Raw genomic sequence first — 24,341 nt, 5'->3', positions numbered from 1 at the left:
CATTCTTGCTGTATTATACTGTATAGCACTTAGTATATATGCATTAGAAGTTTTGATCAATTTTGCTTTTATTTTGAGTATATAATACTGTATACTGGTTGGGAATGTTTGTGATAAAATTGTCAAAAATTGATGATCAATTGTCACTTTAACATGATGGTGGTCACTATACAGTATATAACTGTACTAATAATATAAGCATACTGTGCTGTATATGTTACACAATTGTGACTTAAGATATGAATTAATATCTACCTTCTGCCCATCTTGATCCTCCTGGTGCTCGACGACAGCAACTTACTGTACTTATGTAATTATTTCAAAGCTTGATCTGGCTGTCAACTTTGTCAGGACATATTTATGACATTACATGGATGAACTATATACACAGTATATATTACACACAGTATCTTGGAAATGTAAAACCAGTATTCAATGTGAGGACATTTAAGATAGAAAGTACTTTATGTGATAGCCAGTCATGCCAACTACAGTACAGGAAACATTAACCTACAGTATGTACTCAAAACATCTTACAGTAATTATAAAGAGCTCCGTCCTGTTGCAATTGTTCTAGAGCTCTGTGAAAACGAGGTAACAAGATAATCCAAACCGGGTTTCCAACCATAACAATACACCCATCATGATTTGTAAATTAGATCACTTCGTAGAAGTTCACAACGTTCAAAAGACTAGTCTTTTTTGTTACATTAACTGAACACGTTGCTGGTTCAAATTACAGGGGATGTTGATGACCTCTTAATAGAAAGACATTAAAGTCAAAACATAAATCCTATGTGGCACACCAGAGAAAAATGGATTGAGGATTAATTTCAAAACCACTTATGTTAAGAAACAGCAAGGCACATTTGTGGGCAGTAGCTTCAGACATGAACAGTTTCTAGCCTCACAAAAGGACGTAAAACCATCTTTACCATTGAAACCACATGTGTATAAGCCAAAGGGAAGATATTGTGAACCTCATAAGAGAAGTGCCATCTTTTGCTCAGTATTGTAGTCTGCAACAAATCAGAGAGACCACATGTCCCATTCAAAGAGACAGCTAGTTATACCCTGTGGAAAATTTTCAAGTGATAAATCTGACAGTATTTTAGTAAGACAGACCTAGAACTTACAGTTGTGATCAGATTTTGTAGCACTTAGTTACCACTACTTTCCACAACGTTTTTTCTCATCGTCCAAAGCAATTCTACTGTACATTGATGTGAACCTTCTTGATGTCTGTGATCAGCATTTTTGAAAATTTATTGGATGACAGTACACATGTATTTCTTGATGAATTTTAGCGAGTCCAGATACAGTACATGTCAGCGTTCGCAGGTTTCTTCCGGGGGTGGAAAAAACCGCGGAATAAACCGCGGTATTTTCCACTCAGAAGAAATAAGTTTCTTCCAGTTTCTTCCGGACAAAATGGAAGAAACTCAGTTTTTGGGGAAAAACTGTTGATAAAGGTTCATAACAACCTGCAATGATTTCTAACTATGTAATAAATGGACAAGAAGCAATATAGTGTCATCTAGGTAGTCTATATCTAGGTTTGGAGCACATGATCTGCTTCCAGCATATACTGTACACAATATTGTACTACTGTAGGCTACTAGCATTGGACAATTCAGGGAACAACTATGGGCAAGCAATATTTTGCAGACCAGAATGGTCCTGATTATAGCCCAGTTCTTAGTTAAAAACTGTGTTCCCTGGAAACTAGTGTAGGCCTACTACAATGCACACTCATTACTACTATTACATTGACCCCTACTGTATGACCAAAGGTTTCAATCCTACTCCTGAAGCCTGAATGCATGGGCCAATCCAGGTTAATCATTCATACTGTACAGTATGGCCAGTTATGCAATTCTGGTTGATGGGGGGATCGCGAGATGATAAGCAGTCCTTCCATATTTTGATCTATAAGCAACATCTTTTGGTGTAGAAAAACCACCCAAAATTATAATCAAAACATAAAAAAAATCATATTTTGATGGTTTCAATGGTATGCATTTCAGTCAGATGGTGGTAAACTATTTGTCTCTTTATCATGTATGTGGGTTGTGCTGCGTACTGTATATGCCAATTTTCATAGTTTCTTCCAGTTTCTTCCGGTTTCTTCCAGTTTCTTCTGGAAGAAACCCGGAAGAAACAGGTTTCTTCCACGTCCCCGGAAGATATAGGTTTCTTCCGGAAGAAACCGAACCCTGGCCTGGTACATGTGCGCCACTGTACTTAGATTCCTGGGTAAAATGGCATCTGTTACTGTACAGAACATTGTACAGTAGGACTATAGAAGGGAATACAGACAGGTTAAACAAGTCTATGCTCCCACCTCCCATGCCTCAATCCCTGCCCCCCCTCCTCAACCCCACCCCCTCCTCCTGGTTCACATAAATCAAATCGACCGAACAATGCAAGACATCTCCATCCCCAGTGAAATTAACTATTGCATGTGTAGCACTCATGTCAATTGCAAACAGCTTTCATAGTACGTACAGTAAAGTCAAGTTCCCATAAATCTTATTTAAGAGTTTCTTGTCCCCATGGGTCTACGGCATGGCAGCTGCACACTGGCACATATTTGCACTTAAATGAATATGCTGTTTTTTCTGTGCCTTAAAATATGGGCAAGCCTTAATTACAAGACAGACTCAGGAGACAGGGACATCCGGAAAAACATAAAAACAACTTCTAAAGGAGGATTCTCACGTAGTGTAGAAAGTTGTAAGAAAGATTCACAAAGAAGAATCTAGCAATTTGGATCTACGTATAGTATAGTACATGACATTGCTACATGAGATACAGTAAACTGCAGTACGTACACGCAGTCTGCACAGATATATGTAAAGGAGTGGTCTCATGAGAAGGGCAGTGACCGGGGGGGTCCAGTCATAGAGGGCGCACAGTGTTACTATTTTACCAGGACTTTATTGGCAGGGTAGAACGAGGTGCTAAGGTTGTGAGGAGACAGGTAAGCTCGTAACAAAGTAAATATATGTAAATCTGGATCAAATCCATCTGCAAATTAATGCATTTAATAAGCTCACTGCCCAAAAGAGCAAACCCACCCAACCCCCCCCCCCCCTCCACCACAAAGCGCCATCACGAAGCACTACCACGAAGCACAACCACGAAGCACCATACCACGACCCTGATTTCAATTAAAAGAACAAACTTCAAAGTTTTTAACCCACATAAAGGACAGTTGTGCTACAGCATTGATGTACATAGTTTTTTCACTGTTCACGCTTCTTCCTATTGCGAGATATTTTCTTAATTATTTCTGCACACCCACTTAAACACATATTTCACACTTGTGTAATCTTCTTTTCTAGCTGTATATATATAGTCTAAGGATCATTGATCAAGCCATTTTAATTAAGGGACTGAACAAGCTGCATTAGAGAGCTCAGTCATGTGAATCACAAGCCTTGCAATTCAGAATAAGCTACTGTACGATGTGCGGTTATTTATCAACAGGAGAAGACAATGCATAGGTCGATTAAAAGCAACCATTCAATAGTTATCACAATTTTAAAGCAATGTAGAATCTAGTTGAAAAATGCCACAAAAACCTGACAAGTACAGTATACGACATGTACTTGAATTAACGTAACATTAAACTGTATAACTTTAGGTACAGTAACAGATTCACAAAATACAGCTATAAGGTGATCCAAGAAACAAAACAAAAAGGCCCACAAAAACCAAAGCTACTGTACATTTTGAGGCCATGGAGGAGGGAGGGTGGGGGGGTGGTGGAACTTGCAGTTAGTTGACAGGCTATTAAAGCAACCGTTGTAACCATCTGAGATCATAAGTAACCAAGTAGATAGAATTTAATGGAAATACAGAAAACCTTACATTTATAGAATTAGGTAGATCAAATGGGATATGAATAACAAGAATCCTTCAGGGAGTGAGTGACCTTTCTGTTTGTCACACTTTCCAAGTACAGTAATTGATCTCAAATGACCTCAATCGGTTCACAAAGTACAGGAAATTTCCATAATGGATGTTACAGTTGTTCCATGGACATGGAATCTACAGTATCTACTGTTACAAGTACTGTAAAAATATGATCAATATTTACCTTAATTGCTCATTTACTACTCTAATGAATGAACACTATCTGGTATTAATATAGTACATTTCACAACAAAGATACATAGACAGAATGTTTCAAGCTGCGTTAAAACTGTTTTCATATTTTAGTCCCTACTGACCTATATTTATGTACAGTTATAGACATACAGTACTTAAGCTTCCATGAAAAAAGAAATTCCAAAACTTACTGGTTTGGATATTTACGAGTGACGAGCTTACCTGTCTCCTCACAACCTTAGCACTTCATTCTACTGTGCCTATAAAGTCTTGGTAAAATAATAACACTGTGCGCCCTCTATGACCGGGCCCCCCCCGGTCACTCCTCCTTTCTCATGAGACCATTCCTAAAAAGTGGCCTCACGGTTACGAAGATAGGGGGTGGCTAGGACCCTCTAGCCAGCCCCAACAACTCCTGTCGAGAAAACTCCCTTAGGTGAGCCCCTAACAAAAAGTCACTGACGCCTTCCTAGCAGGGGGGAGTGTAACCCTCTCCGGCGCAGCGGAGCAGGGGGGAACACTCTCCTGGACCCTGCAGGCGTAACTACCCCTTATCCTAACAAGGAGCCTAATTTGTAAGACCCGACACCTGTTAACCGCAAAAACAACTTAGGTGAGAGCGTATACGGAGTAGAACATGTAATATAAACGCATACGAAAAACATAAAGTTACACTCACCGATAGACCTGGCCGGAGACTCTCTAGTCGTAGTTGGCTCTGTCTATCTGGTGTGGTGCCTGGAGTCGTGAGTCAAGTCGAACGACCGCTCCCCCGTCCGGCTGTGTCCCACCTTCCTCGGGGGAGGGAGGCGGGAATGGAGACAGGTAAGCTCGTCACTCGTAAATATCCAAACCAGTAAGTTTTGGAATATTTACTTCGCTCCTCGCTTACCTGTCTCCTCACAACCTTAGCACCGAGTGGCACTGCCCGATGGTGGGAGGCCCGAGGGGTGGGACCTATTACCCGCCGGACCTCGCATCACCGCGCTACCAAATGCCGCCTCGGCGTGTAGTGTGTCAGTTAGATAGCAGGCGACGAACGTAGTTGGTGTTTTCCACGCTGCCGCCTTGAGGATGTCCTCTATCGGGATACCGGCAAAGAGGGCTGTGGAGGCTGAGATCCCTCTGATGTCGTGGGCTCTTGGCCGGGCAGCCCCCGTTGTGAACGGGCGTATTGTCTCCACTAGCCATCTGGACAGGGTATCCTTGGAGGCCGATGTGTAGGGTGGTCGTGGCAGGATAAAGAGGGAAGTTGTTTGTCTTAACTTCTCTGTCCTGCTTAAATACCACTTCAAAGCCCTGACTGGGCACCATCGTTTGTCCTCGGCCACTGATGACAGGGTTTTAATCTCCGGGATGAAGATGTCTCCCGGCAAGAAGGTCAGGGCCTGGTTCTTGGCAATGAAGGCCGGGTCTGGAACCATCCTCACCCCATGGCCCTCGAATCTGATGTGGTTCGGTTTGGTCGTTAGGGCATGTAGGCAGCTCCTCCTTCTTGCTGACGCTACCGCAATAAGAAAGAGTGTCTTCTTTGTGAGGGCAGCTAGGGAAGCGTTTGCCATTGGCTCGTATGGAGGCCCTGCCAGGGCATGCAGTACTGCTGAGAGCCCCCAGGAGGGGGCTAACCGTCTGACTCGTGGACGGCGATTAGCCATGCCTTTGATGAGCTGGGCAATGTCTAGGTTATTGCCCAGAGTGGAGCCGTCTGGAAAACCCTGGTGGATGGCAGCGATGGCCGACCTGTAATTTTTGATTGTAGAGACTTGTTTGCCTTCTCTGAAGAGTGAGAGTAGGAACTCGGCAGTCTGTGCTATAGAGATCTTAGTAAGCAGTATCTGTCTAGGCCGGCACCACTGTTCGAACTTCCGCAGGCGGGAATCGTAAGTCTTTGCGGTCGTTCCCCTTCTAGCGTCGGCTGCCATCGCGGCAGCTGCCTCTGAAAAACCTCTCTGTCGTAGGGAAGACCGGACAGTTTCCAGGCAACTAACTGCAACCCCTTGATGTCCGGGTGGGAGAGTGTTCCCTGTCTCTGGGACAGTAGGTGGGGCTTGTCTGGTAGGCTCGCTGGGACGTCCATGAGGAGTTGGGGAATCTCTGCGAACCAGGGTCTGCGAGGCCAGAACGGGGCTATTAGAATAAACCTGCCCTTGGAGTTCCGGATCTTTCTGAGAACCTGCCCGACCATGCAAAGCGGTGGGAAGACGTAGGCCTCTAAGTGGTCCCATGGGAGGGACATCGCATCCGTGTGGTAGGCCTGGGGGTGGAACCGTCTGGAACAAAAGGTCTGCAGCTTGCTGTTTGTGTATGTTGCGAACAGGTCTATCATCGGCTTTCCGAAGATCGCGAAGGTTCTGTTGCAAGTTTCTTGTTCCAGCGTCCATTCGTTGGGGTCTAAATGCCCCCTGGACAAGGCGTCTGCCATCACGTTGAGCTTGCCCGCAATGTGGGAAGCTCGTAGGATCGTGCCCGAATCCTCGGCTGCTGTTATCACCTCCCATGCTAGCCGGCAGAGCTTCTCTGAGTGGGTGCCCCCCTGCCGGTTGATGTAAGCCACCACTGTGGTGTTGTCCGTGAAGACCGTGGTTATTGTACCCTGTATGTGCTCGTTGAAGGTTTCCAGAGCTCTCTTGACTGCGATCATCTCCAGGATATTGATGTGGAATGATCTTTCTGTTGGGGACCACGTTCCCCAGGCTGTGCGGTTGCTCCAATGAGCCCCCCCATCCGGTGAGTGAAGCGTCTGTCGTTACAGATGTCATTGGTAGCTCTATTGTGAAAGGTACCCCTTGACTCCAATTGTCTGGGTCGAGCCACCATCGGAGGTGTTGAGTGGTTTCCTCCGACCTGTGGATTGGTGTTGTCATGTCCGGATCTGTGGGGTCTGCGGACTTCAGGAGGTGAAGCTGTAGGGGTCGCATGTGTAACCTGCACAGTCGGACTACATCGACCAGACTGGCCATGAGTCCCAGGGCTCGGAGCCACATCATTTTGGGTGACTCTTGGTGTGACAAGATCTGTTGCGTGGTCGTCCTGACCGCAGTGATCCTTTCTTCCGAGGGTCGGGCTACCCCGGCGGAGAAGTCTAGTATCGCTCCAAGGAACTGGGTCGTCTGAGTTGGAGATAGTCGAGACTTCTTCTCGTTCACGATCCAGCCCAGCTCTCGGAGGGTATGGAGCGTTTTGTGTACGTTGTCGGCGGCCTCTGACTGAGAGCTCCCTACCACCAACCAGTCGTCGAGGTACACGTACAGGGTGACCCCTCTCCTTCTGAGGTAGGAGACTACCGCTCCCGCTATTCTCGTGAAGACTCTGGGGGCCGTGGACAGGCCGAACGGGAGCGCCCTGAACTGGTAATCCTGTTCTGCATACCGGAACGTTAGAAACCGTCGGTGATCCTTGTGCACTAGGATGTGTAGGTAAGCGTCCCGTAAGTCTACGGTCGCCGCCCACATGCCCTTTCTGAGTAGGGGTAATATTATATTTAGGGTTTCCATACGGAAGTGTTTTGGCCTGATAAATTTTGTGTTGAGGGGTTTTAGATTTAAGATGGGACGCCAGGTGTCGTCCCGTTTTTTGGTCAGAAAGAAAGAGGACCGGAAGAGTGGTCCTGTCCCTCCCGGTACCTCCACAATTGCCTGCTTGGCCAGCAGGGCCAGAATTTCCCCTTCTAGAATTAGGCGTTTGACGGGGTCTGTGGGTGTGGGTGTCTGTCTTCCTCCGCCCCCGAAGGGTGGGCTGGAGGAGAATTCTATTCGATATCCGTGTTCGACTGTGTCCAACACCCACTTGTCCCCGCCAATGAATTCCCATTGCTGGGTAAAGTTTGTCAGTCTCCCCCCCACCTGCGGAATGGCCGCGGTGAGGTGGGCACCCCTAGGGCTGGGAGGCGAACGACGGTCGAGTCCCGTCTGGGAGGCGCTGTGCCTCTGCCTCCTCTCGGTGTCCAGGAGCGGGTCGGGCGGTATGCCGTTCCCCTGCTTCTTCCTCTGAGAGCTCCTCTGCTCAGTGGTCTGGCGGGTGCTGCTCTCGCTCCCCTGGTTGGCTTGTTCTCCCTCGGTCGGAAGGGTCTCGGTCTTTGTGTAGCCGAGGGTCTAAACTCCGATTTAGCCAGGGTCTCTCTCCGGGCCACCTCTTCCTGTAGTTTTTTCTGGAAGTTGCCTCCGAAGAGGTCCTCACCGAGCACTGGCAGAGCTAGCATTCTGTTCCTTGCCTCGGTTGATGGCCAGCGGATGGCGGAGACGACGTTCTCCCTGCGGGCTTTTACGGAACGTGTAGCGACTCTTGCAAACTGGTCGTATGCGAGCCTTACGAGGGGTCCTAGCAGTAGGAGGAGCTGGCCCGCTTCATCCCTGGACACCTGGCTGTCGTCCTCAGGGAGTTGCTGGTGGTGCCGCATAAGGACCTCGGCCGACAGCATTAGGACTGAGGCGAACTTCATGCCTGAGCGGGCCGCTGTGTCCACCTCAACTAGAAGTTCTTCCAGCTTTCTCTGGTCAGGAGTCTTAAAGGTTTGGGAAGATGAGGCCCCATGTTCGGCCTTCAGCCTTTCTTTGGCCTCCTGGGGGATGGTTGGGCATTTGAATAGCGCCCTCCAGGCCTCGTCTGGTACCCTGACTGCCCTGTCTGCCCTGGCTGGGAAGGCAGTCCACCTGTTCTTATCGGCTATGGCCTCGAATCTATCATAACATGTTGCGTCAACGGGCATGGTGGTCTTTGGCTTCGATGACATCTCGCCGGTTGCCGTGAGTTTGGACACCCGGCCTGCCTTCTGTGGCTGGGTCTCAGGTTCCTCGAACCCCAGGTGCCGTCTGAAGATGTCGGCCGCCCGTGCCATTAACTCTTGGGGGAGCGCTCCTCCTGTTATGGGAGCCTCCTCTGGTTCGTAGCTTCGACTAAAGCTATCTTCCATAGGATCGTAGTCGAGGGGTTCTGTGGGATCCATAAGATCCCCCTCGTCCTCCAAGCCGGATAGATTTACCGACGCTCTGCAGTCCAGGGCGTCTGGATCCGAGACCGGATGTGGGGCCGTAGTAGGGCCGGAGCCTGTGGAGCCTGGTGCCTTGTCGGTCACCGTGGTTACTCTCTGCTCTATCAGGGGGCGTAGTAGGCCGGTAAGTTGAGCCAGCCATGCTGGCTCCTCCTCCTGTCGCCGTCTCGGGGACCGGCGCCTCCTCTTCGCTCTCCTGTAGCCGTCGTCAGACGACTCTGAAGACTCGTCGGAGGTCGGGGAGTGTCTTCTCCTCTCCTTCCGTCTCGGGGATCTTGAGTGCGTTCCGGATCTATCTCTTCTAGGTCTGCGGGAGGTCTCTCTCCCCCTGCTTTCCCGGGTCGGGGTCTCAGTAGGGACCCGTCTTTCCGGCTCCCTCTTCGGCTCCCTGCTATGGGACCGGCTCCGTCTCACTGACCCTTCGATCGCACTCTCTTTCGGACCCGAGCTCTCTGTGGCCGGCGGCCCGCGCTCCATGGGTCTATCTTGCTGCGGTCCACACTGAGGCGTAACCTCTAGCCCGGCCGAGCAGTGCCTCTTCTTGAGAGGTCTTTTCTTGGCAGGAGCCTTCCCTTTGCTCCTGCCCTTCCCTTTGGTCGTAACTACGCCGGACGTCGCCGGGACCGTTAGGGGTACTCTCTCTTTCTCTTTCTCTTTCTCTTTCTCTCTCTCCTCTCTCTCTCCTTCGGCCCTCTCCTGGCCACTCTCCTCCACCTCTCTCTCTACCTCACCCTCTTCCTCTCTCTCTCCCGTCCCTCCTATATCCTCTGCCCCGATGTCGTTCGGGATCAAGTCTAGCTTGCCCTGCAGCTTGGTTCGCAGACTCTTGAGCCACTGATCAATCTCCTGCCACTGGGTCGGCGAGAATTTTATACAGACCAGGCAGGGGTCCCGTCTGGTGCAGGATCTGCACTTGGGGCATAGGTCGTGCTCGTCCCAGGCTCTGCCTGGCCGAAACATCGAGCAGCTGACACACTTCAGCTGGTTACGAGACATGCTTGTAAACTCTCGAGTCAAGGAGGTATAATTCTTAGAGCTTAAAAATGAAAGCCAATGAAGCTAACAAGAGAACGGGAGATAATCTGGGGGAGGAACATGCTAACAGAGAATAGGTGGAACGTAGCGTAACCTAGCAACGGTAAATACAAACGCTACAAAGTGGCCTAACAACAATCAATACAAGCTGAAAAGAACGTGAGAGAGCAATATATATAGAAGAGGAAAATAATAACGAGTAAACATGCTATGAACATGAAAATACACGAAAAACAACATGCTACGAACATGGAAAACATGAAAACAACACGCCTATAGCGTGGGGGAGGAAAATGGCGGGAACCTAAGCAGTTCGCGGAACTGCTACCCCCGCACAAAAAACGCCCGAAGGCGGAAACGCACTGAGAAAACAGTCCCCAAAACCCTCCCTTTCAACAAAAAGGATACTTATCGGTCTGGAAAAGACTGCAAAACTCCACAGAATCCGAATGAAAGGAAATTCCAACGATCGTATAAAGAAATCCAAGACAAAATTCAAGGGAAACTTCCACAAGAATTTTTGCGTGTAGACACTTTAATGGTAGAATGAAAAAGGAGGAGTGACGGGGGGGGGCCCGGTCATAGAGGGCGCACAGTGTTATTATTTTACCAAGACTTTATAGGCACAGTAGAATGAAGTGCTAAGGTTGTGAGGAGACAGGTAAGCGAGGAGCGAAGTAAATCTGGGTTCTTCCAATGCAAATGTTTTGGTTTAAGTTACTACTAACTTGCAAATTCCAGAACTTTACAGTACTTAGTTTGAGATTTACACGCTCAAATATCATGCCATGATACAATACCGTACATACTGGATTTGTGCATTTACAGTGACAATTAAGGCAGATACAGTATAGATAGCTTGAAGAAGGGGGGAGGAGAGGAGAGAGGGTTTTCGAAGATAGATTGCCAACTTTATAGGATGAGGAGTAGATGGAAAAGTGCAATATATATGGATAATTGCATGGAAACACATCGACCGGGGCAAAGTTAGTCCAAAAGTTTGAAATCTAGAGCGTGACTCCAACACATACTGTGAAACTGTGGTGTGCTGTATATACTCACATTTAAATGAATGAACTTGAGTACATACATACAGAAAATTATGTACAGCATTAAATTCATACAACCCAGAACCAAAACATACATGTATGCATTTAATTATATCAGATCAGAGTGCCAGTTTTGTAGCGATGCTAATCACTACAGTAATTTGACAGACCTATGCTCAAAAAATCTTCTGTTTTTTTTTTGGTGATATTTCTTTTCATTTATATGCACAGATCTTGCTTCATTGTACGCATACTGCAATACAAGCCATTCTAATCTACCCTGGCACAGAAGTGCACAATGCAAATTGCAATCTCCACGAATCCCTTAGAAACAGTTGCTAGGAAGCCGACTCAAGAGCTCCCATCCTGTAGTTAGTTAAAGAGGCTAGACACTTCTAACCACGATGAGTGTCTGTTGGAGCCACTGGTCGAATCGTTAGCGCAAACATATCAAGAATGATATATATTGTACAGCTCTGTTGAATAAACATTTGACATTATGGGAGGAACCTTTACAAAAGAAGTACATACCGCGCAAATTCAAACAAACACTAAAAGCCTGCATTTGAGCCGCTGTAAAAAGTGCAAATAGACAAGGAGACGGCATTCCAAACTGTGTATTATCACTAATTACCTGCATCTTCTCCATGGTAATATTAAAGATAGCACATTGTAGAGTGTGCATTGTAATATCAGCATACAGTCACTGTGTACCTACTGTACATAGTAATACAGTTCAGTACAGGTCTTGGCTCTTGCATACAGCTCTGCTAAGTCTGTGGAATGGCCGTACAGTAGCTTTGAATCATATTTCACATTGATCATTTATGTCAATGCATTTTTACAACAATAGCTTTTTATGTTTTGATGGATGTATGGTTATTTATATTGATTAGACAATTGTTATGTCGTATTAAATTTAACCACACAATTGCAAATGTACAAGATGTTCCTCTTATCCTACATTTAAAGTTTGCTGTTCAAAATTAAAGTCTGTGCCATCTTAAAATTGAAGAGAAAAAAAAAATAAACACTTACCTATAATCAGCACCATATGCAACACCCCGCCCCCCCACCCACACCCTCTTCCCCCAATAATTTTTTGAGCAACGATTTTCAGATTCCCAGTGTACCACCATAAACAACACTTTCTATATTATCATCTGACAGACTGCCAAGCCATATCCCAATCTGTGTCAGGGTTACTAGAAATGCGAAATATTGAATTTATTGACAGCGTTTACAACTGGAAGCATCCATAGATCTTTGACAAAGTGAACTAATACTTAGATGGCTATTCCATTCATCATGTGAAGAGACTGATATATAATACCTGAAACTATGACAGAAACATATAATTAAATATTTCTTTCCACAGAATAATTTTTTTTAACTGTCAGAGACCGACGAAAATCAATAGTTCCGGAGTGTACGTAGTATACACTGTAAAGCTGGTATGAGTGCAATTAACAAACAGTTGGCATGCAGATAGAGACTTTCTAGGAAACGGTTCACTGCTTGTTGTCAAAAGTGAAGCCATTTGTTATTGACAAAGTTTCACATATATCCTGGATGGCAATGAAAATTTATCAACTGCAAGATCTACAACATCCTGTTATATTAGTTTATCTACCTGTACACTCATGATATTAGTTTATCTACCTGTACACTCATGATATTAGTTTATCTACCTGTACACTCATGACATCAATTAGTTTATCTAACGGTACACTCATGATATTAGTTTATCTACCTGTAAACTCATGCTATTAGTTGATCTACTGTACCTGTACACTAATGATATCAGTTTATCTACCTGTACACTCATGATAGGCCTATTAGTTGATCTACTGTACCTGTACACTCATGATATTAGTTGATCTACCTGTACACTCATGATATTAGTTCATCTACCTGTACGCTAATGATATCAGTTTATCTACCTGTACACTCATGATATCAGTTTATCTACCTGTACACTCATGCTATAAGCTTATCTAACTGTAAACTCATGCTATTAGTTCATCTACCTGTACACTAATGATAATTAGTTTATCTACCTGTACACTCATGACATTAGTTTATCTACCGGTACACTCATGATATTAGTTTATCTACCTGTAAACTCATGCTATTAGTTCATCTACCTGTACACTAATGATACCAGTTTATCTACCTGTACACTCATGATATCAGTTTATCTACCTGTACACTCATGCTATTAGCTTATCTAACTGCAAACTCATGCTATTAGTTATCTACCTGTACACTAATGATAATTAGTTTATCTACCTGTACACTCATGACATTAGTTTATCTACCGGTACACTCATGATATTAGTTTATCTACCTGTAAACTCATGCTATTAGTTCATCTACCTGTACACTAATGATATCAGTTTATCTACCTGTACACTCATGATATCAGTTTATCTACCTGTACACTCATGCTATTAGCTTATCTAACTGCAAACTCATGCTATTAGTTATCTACCTGTACCAGTAAGAAACGTGTTGCCTCTTTATCCACTGAATATAAACTCCAATATGTGACCTAGAGCTTTGAATTTATAGTAGCTTACCTAGCAACTGTTTCTACTTGAAGGCCTTAATTCACATTATACACTTTGTTGCGAGGTTTTTCTTGCAGTAGCGCGATTTCTGAACAAGTGCTGCAGATCTATACAGCCCATTGTTGCAATGGCAATGAAACTTCATTGGTGCCTGATACTGGAAATGCTAAGCCAGCACCGTTTCAATGTACTGTATATTCTGTACATATACTGTACTATACTGTAATGGCAACTGTATATTCTGTACATATACTGTAATGGCTTCTTAAAACTATATGTAATTTTACAGTAAAAACCTTAAAAAGTTTAATTTTTGTTGACATGTACTTAACTTTTAAAAATGTAGAGCACATTAAGAGCAAATTAAGAACCATGCATGCATCTAGATACTTTTCTACCGTTGACATTGAGATACAGTACTGCTCACTTGCTGTACCTAGCCCTACATTTAACAAAGTTCTGATAGGAGTGTGTATTTATAGGGGACTGCAGACCTATAAGAAAGGAATGAAGTAAATAACAAAGTTTGCAGTTCATACAGTATCTATCTGTACTGTAGCATATTGGATTTACTTCACTCCTCACCTACCTGTCTCCTTAACCTATATGCACTGCAGAGTGGCACTGTTACTGTGGTAGGAACTTGAATATGTTTGAACTTGTTTGGTCTTCCCCCTATCATCGGGAGTTCCGTGGTAGGGCACCTCTAGGGACTGGTTCCAAGTCAGGCCTGGTGGGCCGGCCTCGAGAGTCCTATCTAGGTCTGGTCAGTGGCAAGGCTGAACGGAAGGGCCATGAACATGAAGTCTGTCCCTTGTAGTTGAACGCGAGGAAACATTGATATGCTTGGTGGGTTGGCACATGAAGGTAGGCATCCTGCAGATCCACCATCAATGCCCACATGCCCCTCTTGAGGGATGGACAGAGAGCATCTCCACCCTGAAAAGCATTTTACTTTGACAAACGCTCTGTTTAGTGACCTGAAGTTCAAAATTGGCCTCCAGGACTTGTCTTATTGGGGAGTGAGGAAGAATGATGAACGGATGAGGGTCCCTCCCTTCCGCGCCTTTTGTCTAACAATGCCTGGATTTCCCTCTCCAGGCATGCTGTTGGTCCAGATTCTTGAGTGTTGTGGTGTGGTTCTCCTTCCTCTGGAGGCATAGAGGTGAACTATAATTGGTACCCTTCGGAAACCATGTCCAAAGCCCAAGCATCTGAGCCAAAGACTTTCCATCACTGGGCAGTATTCCAATAACCTCCCATCCGGTAATGTATAAAGCCTTAAATTTGCAATTCAATGCAGGGTCTGTAATATCTAGATAAATTTGTACTGAATCTAGACTACTGATGTTCAAGGATTTACTACATCGCATCATAAACCATGTACTTCCCATATATTATTAAATCAAGCACAAATTGTGGTCTGCAATGACCATAAATAAGTCCAAATTCTTAAACAAATGACCATTTATGTCTGGTAACAATTTGGAAATGTCAAAGCTCAAACTTTAAACTTTTGCTCATGGTGTTCAGAATCAGTCCTTAGGGAACTTTAGGGATCAAAGGTCACAAAGCAGACTGGGGTTAAAGCTATCCTGTGGAAATAAATATAAAGTTCAGTCCTTCATCACAGTATGGTTGGCCCTTCCATAACTTTACCTACATGTATTTATTTACATACTGTAATAAAGCATTGATCATACTGAACCTGTAGCCTGAAAATATACATATAGTATCATGACAATATCAGATCAATTCAGTACAGTATACAGTATATATATATATGTAAGTACTACACTGTGGGACTGGATAGCAATCCGACAAGATATAAAAGTTGAATAAAGTTTCAAATACCATGTATTGGAAGTACAATATACAGTATGTTATGGGTGCACAAGCAAGTTCATGATCTGTGCAACTTTGTAAATTGATGATTAGAACGATTTACTTATTGTTCTGTATTATTTAGCATTTTAAGGGAAATTTGCTGAACATGAAAGGTCCTATAATGGTTGCAAATTACTGCTCAGTACACTATGTAAACAAATATTGGCAAGATCTCTTCAATGAAGACAGACTTGAAGTTATTTAATGCTGTACTGTAAGACACAAATTGACAAAGCCAAGGATTCTATGTATTTTTGAGTTTCGAGTTTTGCACCTTTTGGGTTGAACAACTAATTATGACTTAAGTGTGGTTGAGAGAGACATACAGTACGGAGTGCACTTAAAAGTAAATTTTAACTTGTCTGTGTTGTCTTTGTAAGATCTTGGTCCAAATTCCTTATAGGATGGCTCACATCTAGGGTAATTTTTCAAGTACCATACTGTGCTCCTGTGCAATGTGCTCTTCACTGTACATACATATATTGAATTAGTATGGCTAGGCAAAATGCTACATGGGATTTGTAAATGATCAACAAGTTTCAACTTTTTTTGCTGAATTGAACAAAATGCAATTTATGAAAGACTAGGCTCAACTTTTGATAGAGAGGTCAAGAAACACCCAAGGTTGTGAAATACAAGTGCTGACCATAAGTACATATACAGTACGACAGTTACATGCAGGCTACACGTGTTTAAAGGTCAGCTGTGTTGCTTCTAAGAAAACTTCAACTATTTTCACTCTTGTTCAAACTTAAAACAGGCACTTTCCTTCCACTATCAATTCATTTCCATAATTTACTAATTTTACAAATTATGTTAACTAAAACATTCCTCCTTGCCACCATCAAATAATTTCCATAATTTACTAATTTTACAAATTATGTTAAAGAGGTTATGAAATGGAAATTTTTTTCTTTATCATCGTATTCTGTACACTCGTAGCTTTCCAATGATACCCAATTTGTGTCAAACGAAGCTTGCATCCTCGAGGAATAAACGATCAAAAATTCGAGGGTAATAAAAACTTTCTAAAAATTGTTGATTTTACGGTAATGCGGCGTGACGTCAGTCGAGAAACTCAGCTCACTCCCGAGACGCTATGTTTACTTTCTTAAACGTCTGAGAACACACAACATTACACTGTTGCAGTGCTCCGTAGTACTGATATTTGGAGTTTGGAGTTGTTTTTACGTAAATTTATCTCGTAACTGTTAAATATGGCGAGCCGATATCAGGTTGCTCCACCACAAGTAAAGACAGATTTCTACTGCAATCTTTTCCAATAGATGACAGAAATTGAAGAATTTGAACACGACTCGCTCAAAACACTACACATACACAACGTTACGAGTGCCTGTAGGCCTATACCAGGGAGTTGTTCCATAACAACTCCCTGCCTATACTGTTGCCAAAGTACTTGTTATGACCATAGCCTAGGCCTCCTTGAGTACTGCAAATGACGATTTTTTTTTTGGTTACCTAATATTTTGCACAAAACTTAAAGCCAGTTGGTTTAGAACAATCAATACTAGATCTGCAAGTTTTCTTTTGTGGTAAAACTGGCGTTGTGTTGTGATTTTACGTAACAGTTGGATGATACAATTACACAGGCTACCCTGTTATACAACGTCTATTAGTTACTGTAGGTCTAGACCCCATGTTACCACTACTCTATAGTACTATAGGGTTGCACTGTACAGAATGTCACATTTTCCTTGCACTGTAAGACACAAAATTCTAGAAGCTTCGCTACGAAGTTCAGTAGCAGGATCATCAACATTCGAGATAATTTAAATCATATGATGGTCTTAATAATGGTGGTTTTGTTTATGCTCAACCGACCAGTTTCGGTTCAGGGTCGTCCAACCGTTCTGCTCGGGGACTTTGATCGGCAGCGACGCGTCTCGGCCATCAGGATCGTTTTACAATTCTTCTGCAAAGGGCTCAATTGATAGGGAAAAACACCGATATTATCTTCATCACCCTCGAAAACTATTTCCTCCTCTTCTTCCTCAAGAAAATAATTTTTCTCAAAGCTTACAAATGTCCTGAGAGGTTAAGTCCTAGATTCAGGAGAAGACATTTTCAATTGATGAGAAGAGTGTTGTGGTTACATGTAGTAAACTGTGTAACACCGTATCGGTAAACAGCGGGGAGTCGGCTTTGGCTGAAATGGTTCCTTTGATGACGTCAGATGAACTGCGGTGGGCAGCATTGCTTTTTTTTACGAGTATAGCTTGAGAGGTCTCTAGGGAATACTTTGACAGCGAATTTCTGGCATTTGAAGCCGTATTTACTGAATGTTGTGCATGGGTGGTGTTGTAGTAATGTAGATAAACCATTCCAAGACATGAAAATTTTTTATTTCATAACCTCTTTAACTAAGACATTCCTCCTTGTTGGAAACTTGTTTGGAGAGTCAGAATGTCCATCATGATTAATATGAAAACTTTCAATCATTTTTACTGTGTAGTTGCTCCATGCTTTGACCTTCAAGCGATTCCAACAACTGATTCTTCAAAACTACCCGTACCTATAGTGTGTACTGTACGTAGATATATATCTCGCTAAATTCCACGCAGTTCATTACTGCATGTACATAGGCCTGTTCGAACTTCGGAGCTTCAATTGCACATGTATGCGCAAATCATCCATAGTCAAAACTTGAGTGTATCTTGGAAGATTCGTTTCTTGCATACATATATACTGTAGCAAGTATGTGCTCTTCTTGGTCTAAAAATTCATAAGTACTGTGTAAGCAGGGGTCAGAACTACTGTAAAAGGTTATTAAGGGGGGCTATTTGTGACTAAAAATGATCCTGTGCAAATGCCTGTGCAAGAGCTATTTTTGGTTTGCAAGGGTGATTTTATATTAATATATTAAGTACATTGTTACTACTGTACTGTACCTGAAGACTGCATTCACAAAATATTCACTTCTAAAAGAACACAATTAAAACCCAATTGATCAACATCTAAGGTTGACAAAGCATCTATCTTCCACTCGCAACCAGTGTTGAGTGGAAATCTGAAAACTGTTTGCAACAAACCATGGTAGGGATAACAGCAACCTTGTCTCAAAACTCCTTAAATTGTTGTAAATTTTTTGAATAATGACCGACGGCATGTAGAATATATGCCTCAAGAAATGTAATTTAGGAGATGTTTGGCCACCTTAAGTGCATCAATTCCAACATGAAACGTTTGTTTCTTCACATTTTTGTGTTCACGAACTTAATATAGTTAACAAATTACTCCGCTTAACCAACTTGGCAACTGGTTCCATGACAGTGACAGATAACCATGAACTGTTGATTTGATTTTCTGCATATCAACTTGTGTGTCATTTACTTATGAATTTTAGTATGGTGGAACTAGAAATAAAGTGGTTACAACTTGTTAAAGTTTTGTTTATTGCAGCTATTTTAATGCTCTTATAATTTAAAACCAGATGGGGATATCCGCATAGTTTATTGTTAGTAGTCTACCTCGGCCACTAGTTCTATATACTCTCTGTGTAGGGGTTGCCTGTGCACACCCAAGCCATCATGATATCAATGTTTACTTAACTTTTTTAATTGGTTACCTGTAATATGAACACAACATATTGATGAATGCCTTCAAAACACAAATACATACTTTGTAAGCTCAAACCGTTCCCTGTAATAAGTTGTTAGAATTTAAATGTTTCAATGGCTGTACGTTTGTAAATGCTGGACACTAAGATTGTGAACAACCTCTACACATGAGAACCATTTTACACACATGAGATTGGTCATGACAAAAATCAGTTTACAACTTCGAGGCGGTATATACAGTAGTGTGTATGCGGGAGGTGGAATGTACGCTGTTTCCTGGAATATTTCTTTGCAATATTTCAGTGTCATGGCTTCCCCAATTTCGGCTTCACAGTACACACGGTCTGAAGCTGTAACGTGTAGGTCTTGTATCGAGCACATTCAGTACTATACATATATATATCATTGGGCTACACTATGACCCAGCCTAGGTCTATGGCATCTGTAAACAATGAATTTGGAATTCGCAGAACTGGACAAACTTGCCATAAGAAGGAAAACTGGCGACAAAAAAAATAATTTATATTGTATATATTTAAAATAAAGGTAAATAAGTTAACAAGTGAAGAACATATGTCAAAAAGTAATTATACACCAACCCCTTTGATATAACCGGGGCAATTTTCCTTATATTTAAAAAAAAAATCACCGTCGCAATTGTGCTTTTGAGGGCTTTTTGGCGCTCATGAGGGTGAGTCGCCCGTAGCCTCTGTGTGTTTCCCACACTGACTGTAAGAATACTGTGCAAGGTTTGTGTATTATCCATTTACCCCACAATCTTTTTCACAAGTCAAAACTCCAAACTGGATTACTTTCACTTATGAACTTGCCTGGCAGGTTTATCAATCTAGTTTAGTGAGTATATTGCCTACATACTTCAATTGTGCCCTTTGTGTTGCTCTCGAGGCATGGACTACATCCAACCATAGAGCAACTGAACCAACATATACCCTGGATGATTTGCAGTATCAATGCTGCATCTGTTTAATATTACAAAGAATCATTATTTTGCCATTGTACACGTACCTCATAGGACCACGTGCAATCCACTTCTGCAAACTTTCGGACACATCTTCCAACTTCTACATCTTCGTGTACACTCCAAAGGTTCTGCAGACAGTAACTAATGTGGGGTGCAATACTTTTTAAGGTTTCCCTACTAAAAATCATTCCAGGTCCACCCATGCAAAAGTTCTCTCCATGTTGTAAATGCAGAAGACCTTTCTCTTCTGTTTTTCCCAGTCCTGCTTGGCCCACGTAGAGGCGCTTAGTCCCATTAAGGGATCGTAGGAATGGTTCTAATTTGTAACCTTTAATGTAAACATCATCATCTGCCCTCATAAACCATTCATACTTGTCAATAAAGTTATCATGCATGTATTTCAGCATCATAAATGACTTCTTTTGTGGTGGGTAGGAATCATCTACCCCGTGTAAACTTACTACTGGTAGGTTCCACTCTGCTGGTACCTCGGACGAACTGCTGGAGAAAAATGCTACTTGGCCAGGAATAGTTTGTGCCCACGTCCGATTGACTGCAACAGCACGTGTGGGAAGATACTTTGCTGCAGTCATAACCCCCACAAATATCAGGTTTTTGGATGGTACTGAATCTACTGTACTTGTAGTGGCACCATCGGCCTGAAAGTCCATCCGAGAGCATTTTTGCCCACTGAATATGACCCCTCCGTGACCTAAGTGCTGTAGTATCCATGTTGCTAGAGTGAAGCCTAACACTATCCCTGTGAACAAAACTGCCACATAGCGGAATCCAGGAACGGATGACCGTCGCAGAAACATTATGACAAGTTCTCCTTCTTAGTCTTTTCCTGCGATACATTTGGATACGAAGTTACCTGGTGGTTGATTTCGTCCAAACGTTGATCTAGGTAGGCATTCTGGACCATTCGAAGGCACAAATGTCACACTTCTTCTGATGGGTACGGCCGTCTGAACAGGTGTAAATACACACCAGTACTAACTTAATCGATGTAACTTGTGTATACAAGCACAAGTAGTGACATGGTATAGAGTTCACATGTCAGCAACTATTTACGTAATTAACCCACGCAGAGCTTATAGCGAGTTACTTGAGGCTACGGAAACCCTAAGGAAGCTTCAATACACCTTTTCAAGTGTTACTTTTGTTCTGTTTTTGAAGTGTTTGCAGTTGGGAAACTTTTCTATATGTCTCCTCGACTGAGGCGTTAGCCATGGAAACAATATCCAGGCTACTTCCATGACTTAGAGACTTTAACTTGTAGGACTCATGGCTCCCTTAACATTTTAAGAAAAGTCTTCAGGACTCTGAACACGAAAAAAAAAACACGTTATATCATCGCGAAATTAATCTAAATAATATAATCTCCACTTCCTTTCCGTGACTGTGAAAGCTAGTCAAGTTCATGAAGTATCATGATTCACCTGAAAAGATACTGCACATGCATATTCATTTGTGGGATTGAAGGGGTAGGGTGCACACCCGAAACCGCCCTTGGTGGCATCTCATTAGACTTACGTAAAAGTTAACGTTTTCGTTTCGATTATATTTATTTCAATTACAATACATACATAATAATGAAAATTAACAATAAAAGTAAGTATGAAAAAAAGAACTAGATGAAGCTAGTAAGCTTTTCTAGTCTAAGACTAGTCTGGCCCTTTAACTGAGATGTCCTTCATTACGTACACAACTAGATTATGAAAAAATACGGCTATGACTCTTTTTCATTTAACTTGAAAATAAATAATGAAAGATGTGGTAGTCCATTCACATACATGATAAAATACATTGCTTTAAGTACTACTTATATAGATTAATATTAGGGGTGCTGCTATATACCAGGGGTTCCCTAACTAGGGTGCATGAACCCCCAGGGGGTGCGTGAGTACATCCCAGGGGGGGGGGGTTCGTGAGACGTTTCTGAAAGTCAAAACTAGAGTACTTTTTGTTGAACTAAAATCTGATATATCATATAATTTAGTAATGTACAAAAGTCGTACCTATCGACAAACTCTACAATATTACACTATGAACAAAGTTGATATTTTACGAAGCACTGTTAATGTACGTTTTATAGTATAATAATGATCCAGGTCGTGTCTCGAAAAGTTGGGGGTTCGTGGACAACTCTGACATCCACAGGGGGTTCGTGAGGGGGGGGGGATAAAGTTAGGGAAACCCTGGCTTTATACCAATATCAAAAGAGTTCCAGTTACTTTTAAAGGAAAGTCACCTATAAGAAAGAACCTGAGCACGAAAAACCAAACAACCGACCGACTGATCCGCTCCCACCCCAGTCCCTCTGCATCGAGACTGTGAATGTGTGATCATTGTCACGTGTGTATGACGATTCCCCTACAAGGGGAACATTGCCTAATGCTACACATGATGTTAGCCAAAGATACATCATTACTCCTCATAGGTGAGTGGGCAAACATAGTCATGGTGTATTGTTGGAGAAGATTATCTCCATTCCCCGTTTAAGATGATTGTGATGACGACTATATTGAGATGGGAAAAAAGAGTGGAAATTAGAAGGGAGCAGACAATTGTTGAATACTGTAAGTAAGGTGTGTTAAAATTAATGCATTTTAGATAGAAAATAACGTTAGACTATAGGAATAAAATATCTTAATGTATTCATAACACCAATGATTTTAGAAACTGATTTAGTATTATAACGTTGTAAATGTAATCCTGCCATGAAAGTTTATTATCAATTATGACCCCTTAAAACTTGGTAGGATTATTACTTGTCATAAAACTTAGAGTAAACTGTGATGTATCACCTTTCACATTATTAAAAACATTTAATTTTGTTTTATTAATATTAAAAAGATAATTTATTTGACACTAACCAATCAGCAACTTTTTTTTAATTATAGAGATGCCACTTGAAGGGCTTGATTGACATCAGAGTTATGATAACTTAACACTCGTACCGTCAACAAACAATATAAACTGAAGTAAGATATCATTAATAAAGAAGAAGGGGTCCCAGTATTGATCCTTGCGGAACACCGATATTGATATGATTAACTTTTTATTAGAGTCGTTTCCATTAAAACGGACAAACTGCTTACTATATATTAGTAAGATAACTTGTAAACCAGTTATGTGCCGCACCCCGTTTTCCATAAAGTCATTTATTCAGTAAACGATTATGATTTAAAGTATAAAATGTTTAGATAAATCAATAAATAAGGCCTGCACAGTTCTGAGTCTATACTGACTCATGTATCTCATTTACACACAATATCATCAACTAACGTTAAGGCAGCCATATATGTGATCTTTCCTAAAACCATATACTGTCCAGATTATAATAGCTTATTTTTATTTATAAACGCTGATAGTCTATTACAGTATGTAAGTCTTTCAACGATCTTAGAAATATAATAGAAATAGTAATCTGATATAACACCAGCTCCACCAGATTTATATATTGGAATATCCTGCATGAGCAATTTAAAGTTTATTAGGGAATACATCTTCGGAAAAATATGAGTGAGAGCATCGATAATATTGTCATAATGTTTTGCAATTGCTGGTTCTAAACTATTGAACCACTTAACATGACCTAGGGATGTTGTTGTTTTCAGAGTCAACACTTTTAACAATCTTCCCGCCGAAATATGAACAGAAAGCAAAATGAAAGTGAATGCGTTCAGACCCGATACAATTGCACGATGACATCTCGATCCCAGACACGACTCGGAAGTGAAACTAGGGAATCTCCCACACGTAACATGATTTTCCGTAGCTGTTTGGGAGAATTGTTCTTCACAAATATTTCTGTCATATCAGCAACAGGTGATGGTTGCTTTGGGTCTCCTTTAAGAAATAAAAGCAAATGGAATATGAAAGGTTTCGCCATCCATTATATTGGTACTATGACTACTATATTGGTACTATTGTGCACACTTTGGTGTGTGGGTGTGACAAGTTACCAATGACCAGGGGTTAATAATAATCAGCGCACTGAGACTTAAGTGTGTATTTGCGCTTTATAAGAACTGTGTATTATTATTATTATTATTATTATTATTATGACATACATTACCACAATGACACACATGCAGGTGATATTAAGGTTTATTTGACAACATCTCC

At 42.2% G+C, this 24,341-nt stretch overlaps 1 protein-coding gene across 1 annotated transcript in view; it reads right to left on the bottom strand.

The window, feature by feature from the left end:
• The window catches only part of LOC139978177 (chondroitin sulfate synthase 1-like), a 71,999-nt gene extending 50,731 nt beyond the window's left edge, over nt 1-21,268 (bottom strand). The window contains exon 1 of the mRNA XM_071988097.1: nt 20,252-21,268. Coding sequence (XP_071844198.1) covers nt 20,252-21,025 — 774 coding nt within the window. The 5' untranslated portion in view covers nt 21,026-21,268. The remainder of the gene's footprint in view (nt 1-20,251) is intronic.
• Between the last annotated feature and the right edge of the window lie 3,073 nt (nt 21,269-24,341).

This window comes from Apostichopus japonicus, chromosome 13 (assembly GCF_037975245.1).
Source record: "Apostichopus japonicus isolate 1M-3 chromosome 13, ASM3797524v1, whole genome shotgun sequence".
In the NCBI taxonomy this organism is placed as follows: Eukaryota; Metazoa; Echinodermata; class Holothuroidea; order Aspidochirotida; family Stichopodidae; genus Apostichopus; species Apostichopus japonicus.
Note: the sequence above shows the minus strand (reverse complement) of the source record. Positions and strands in the feature narration are given on the sequence as shown.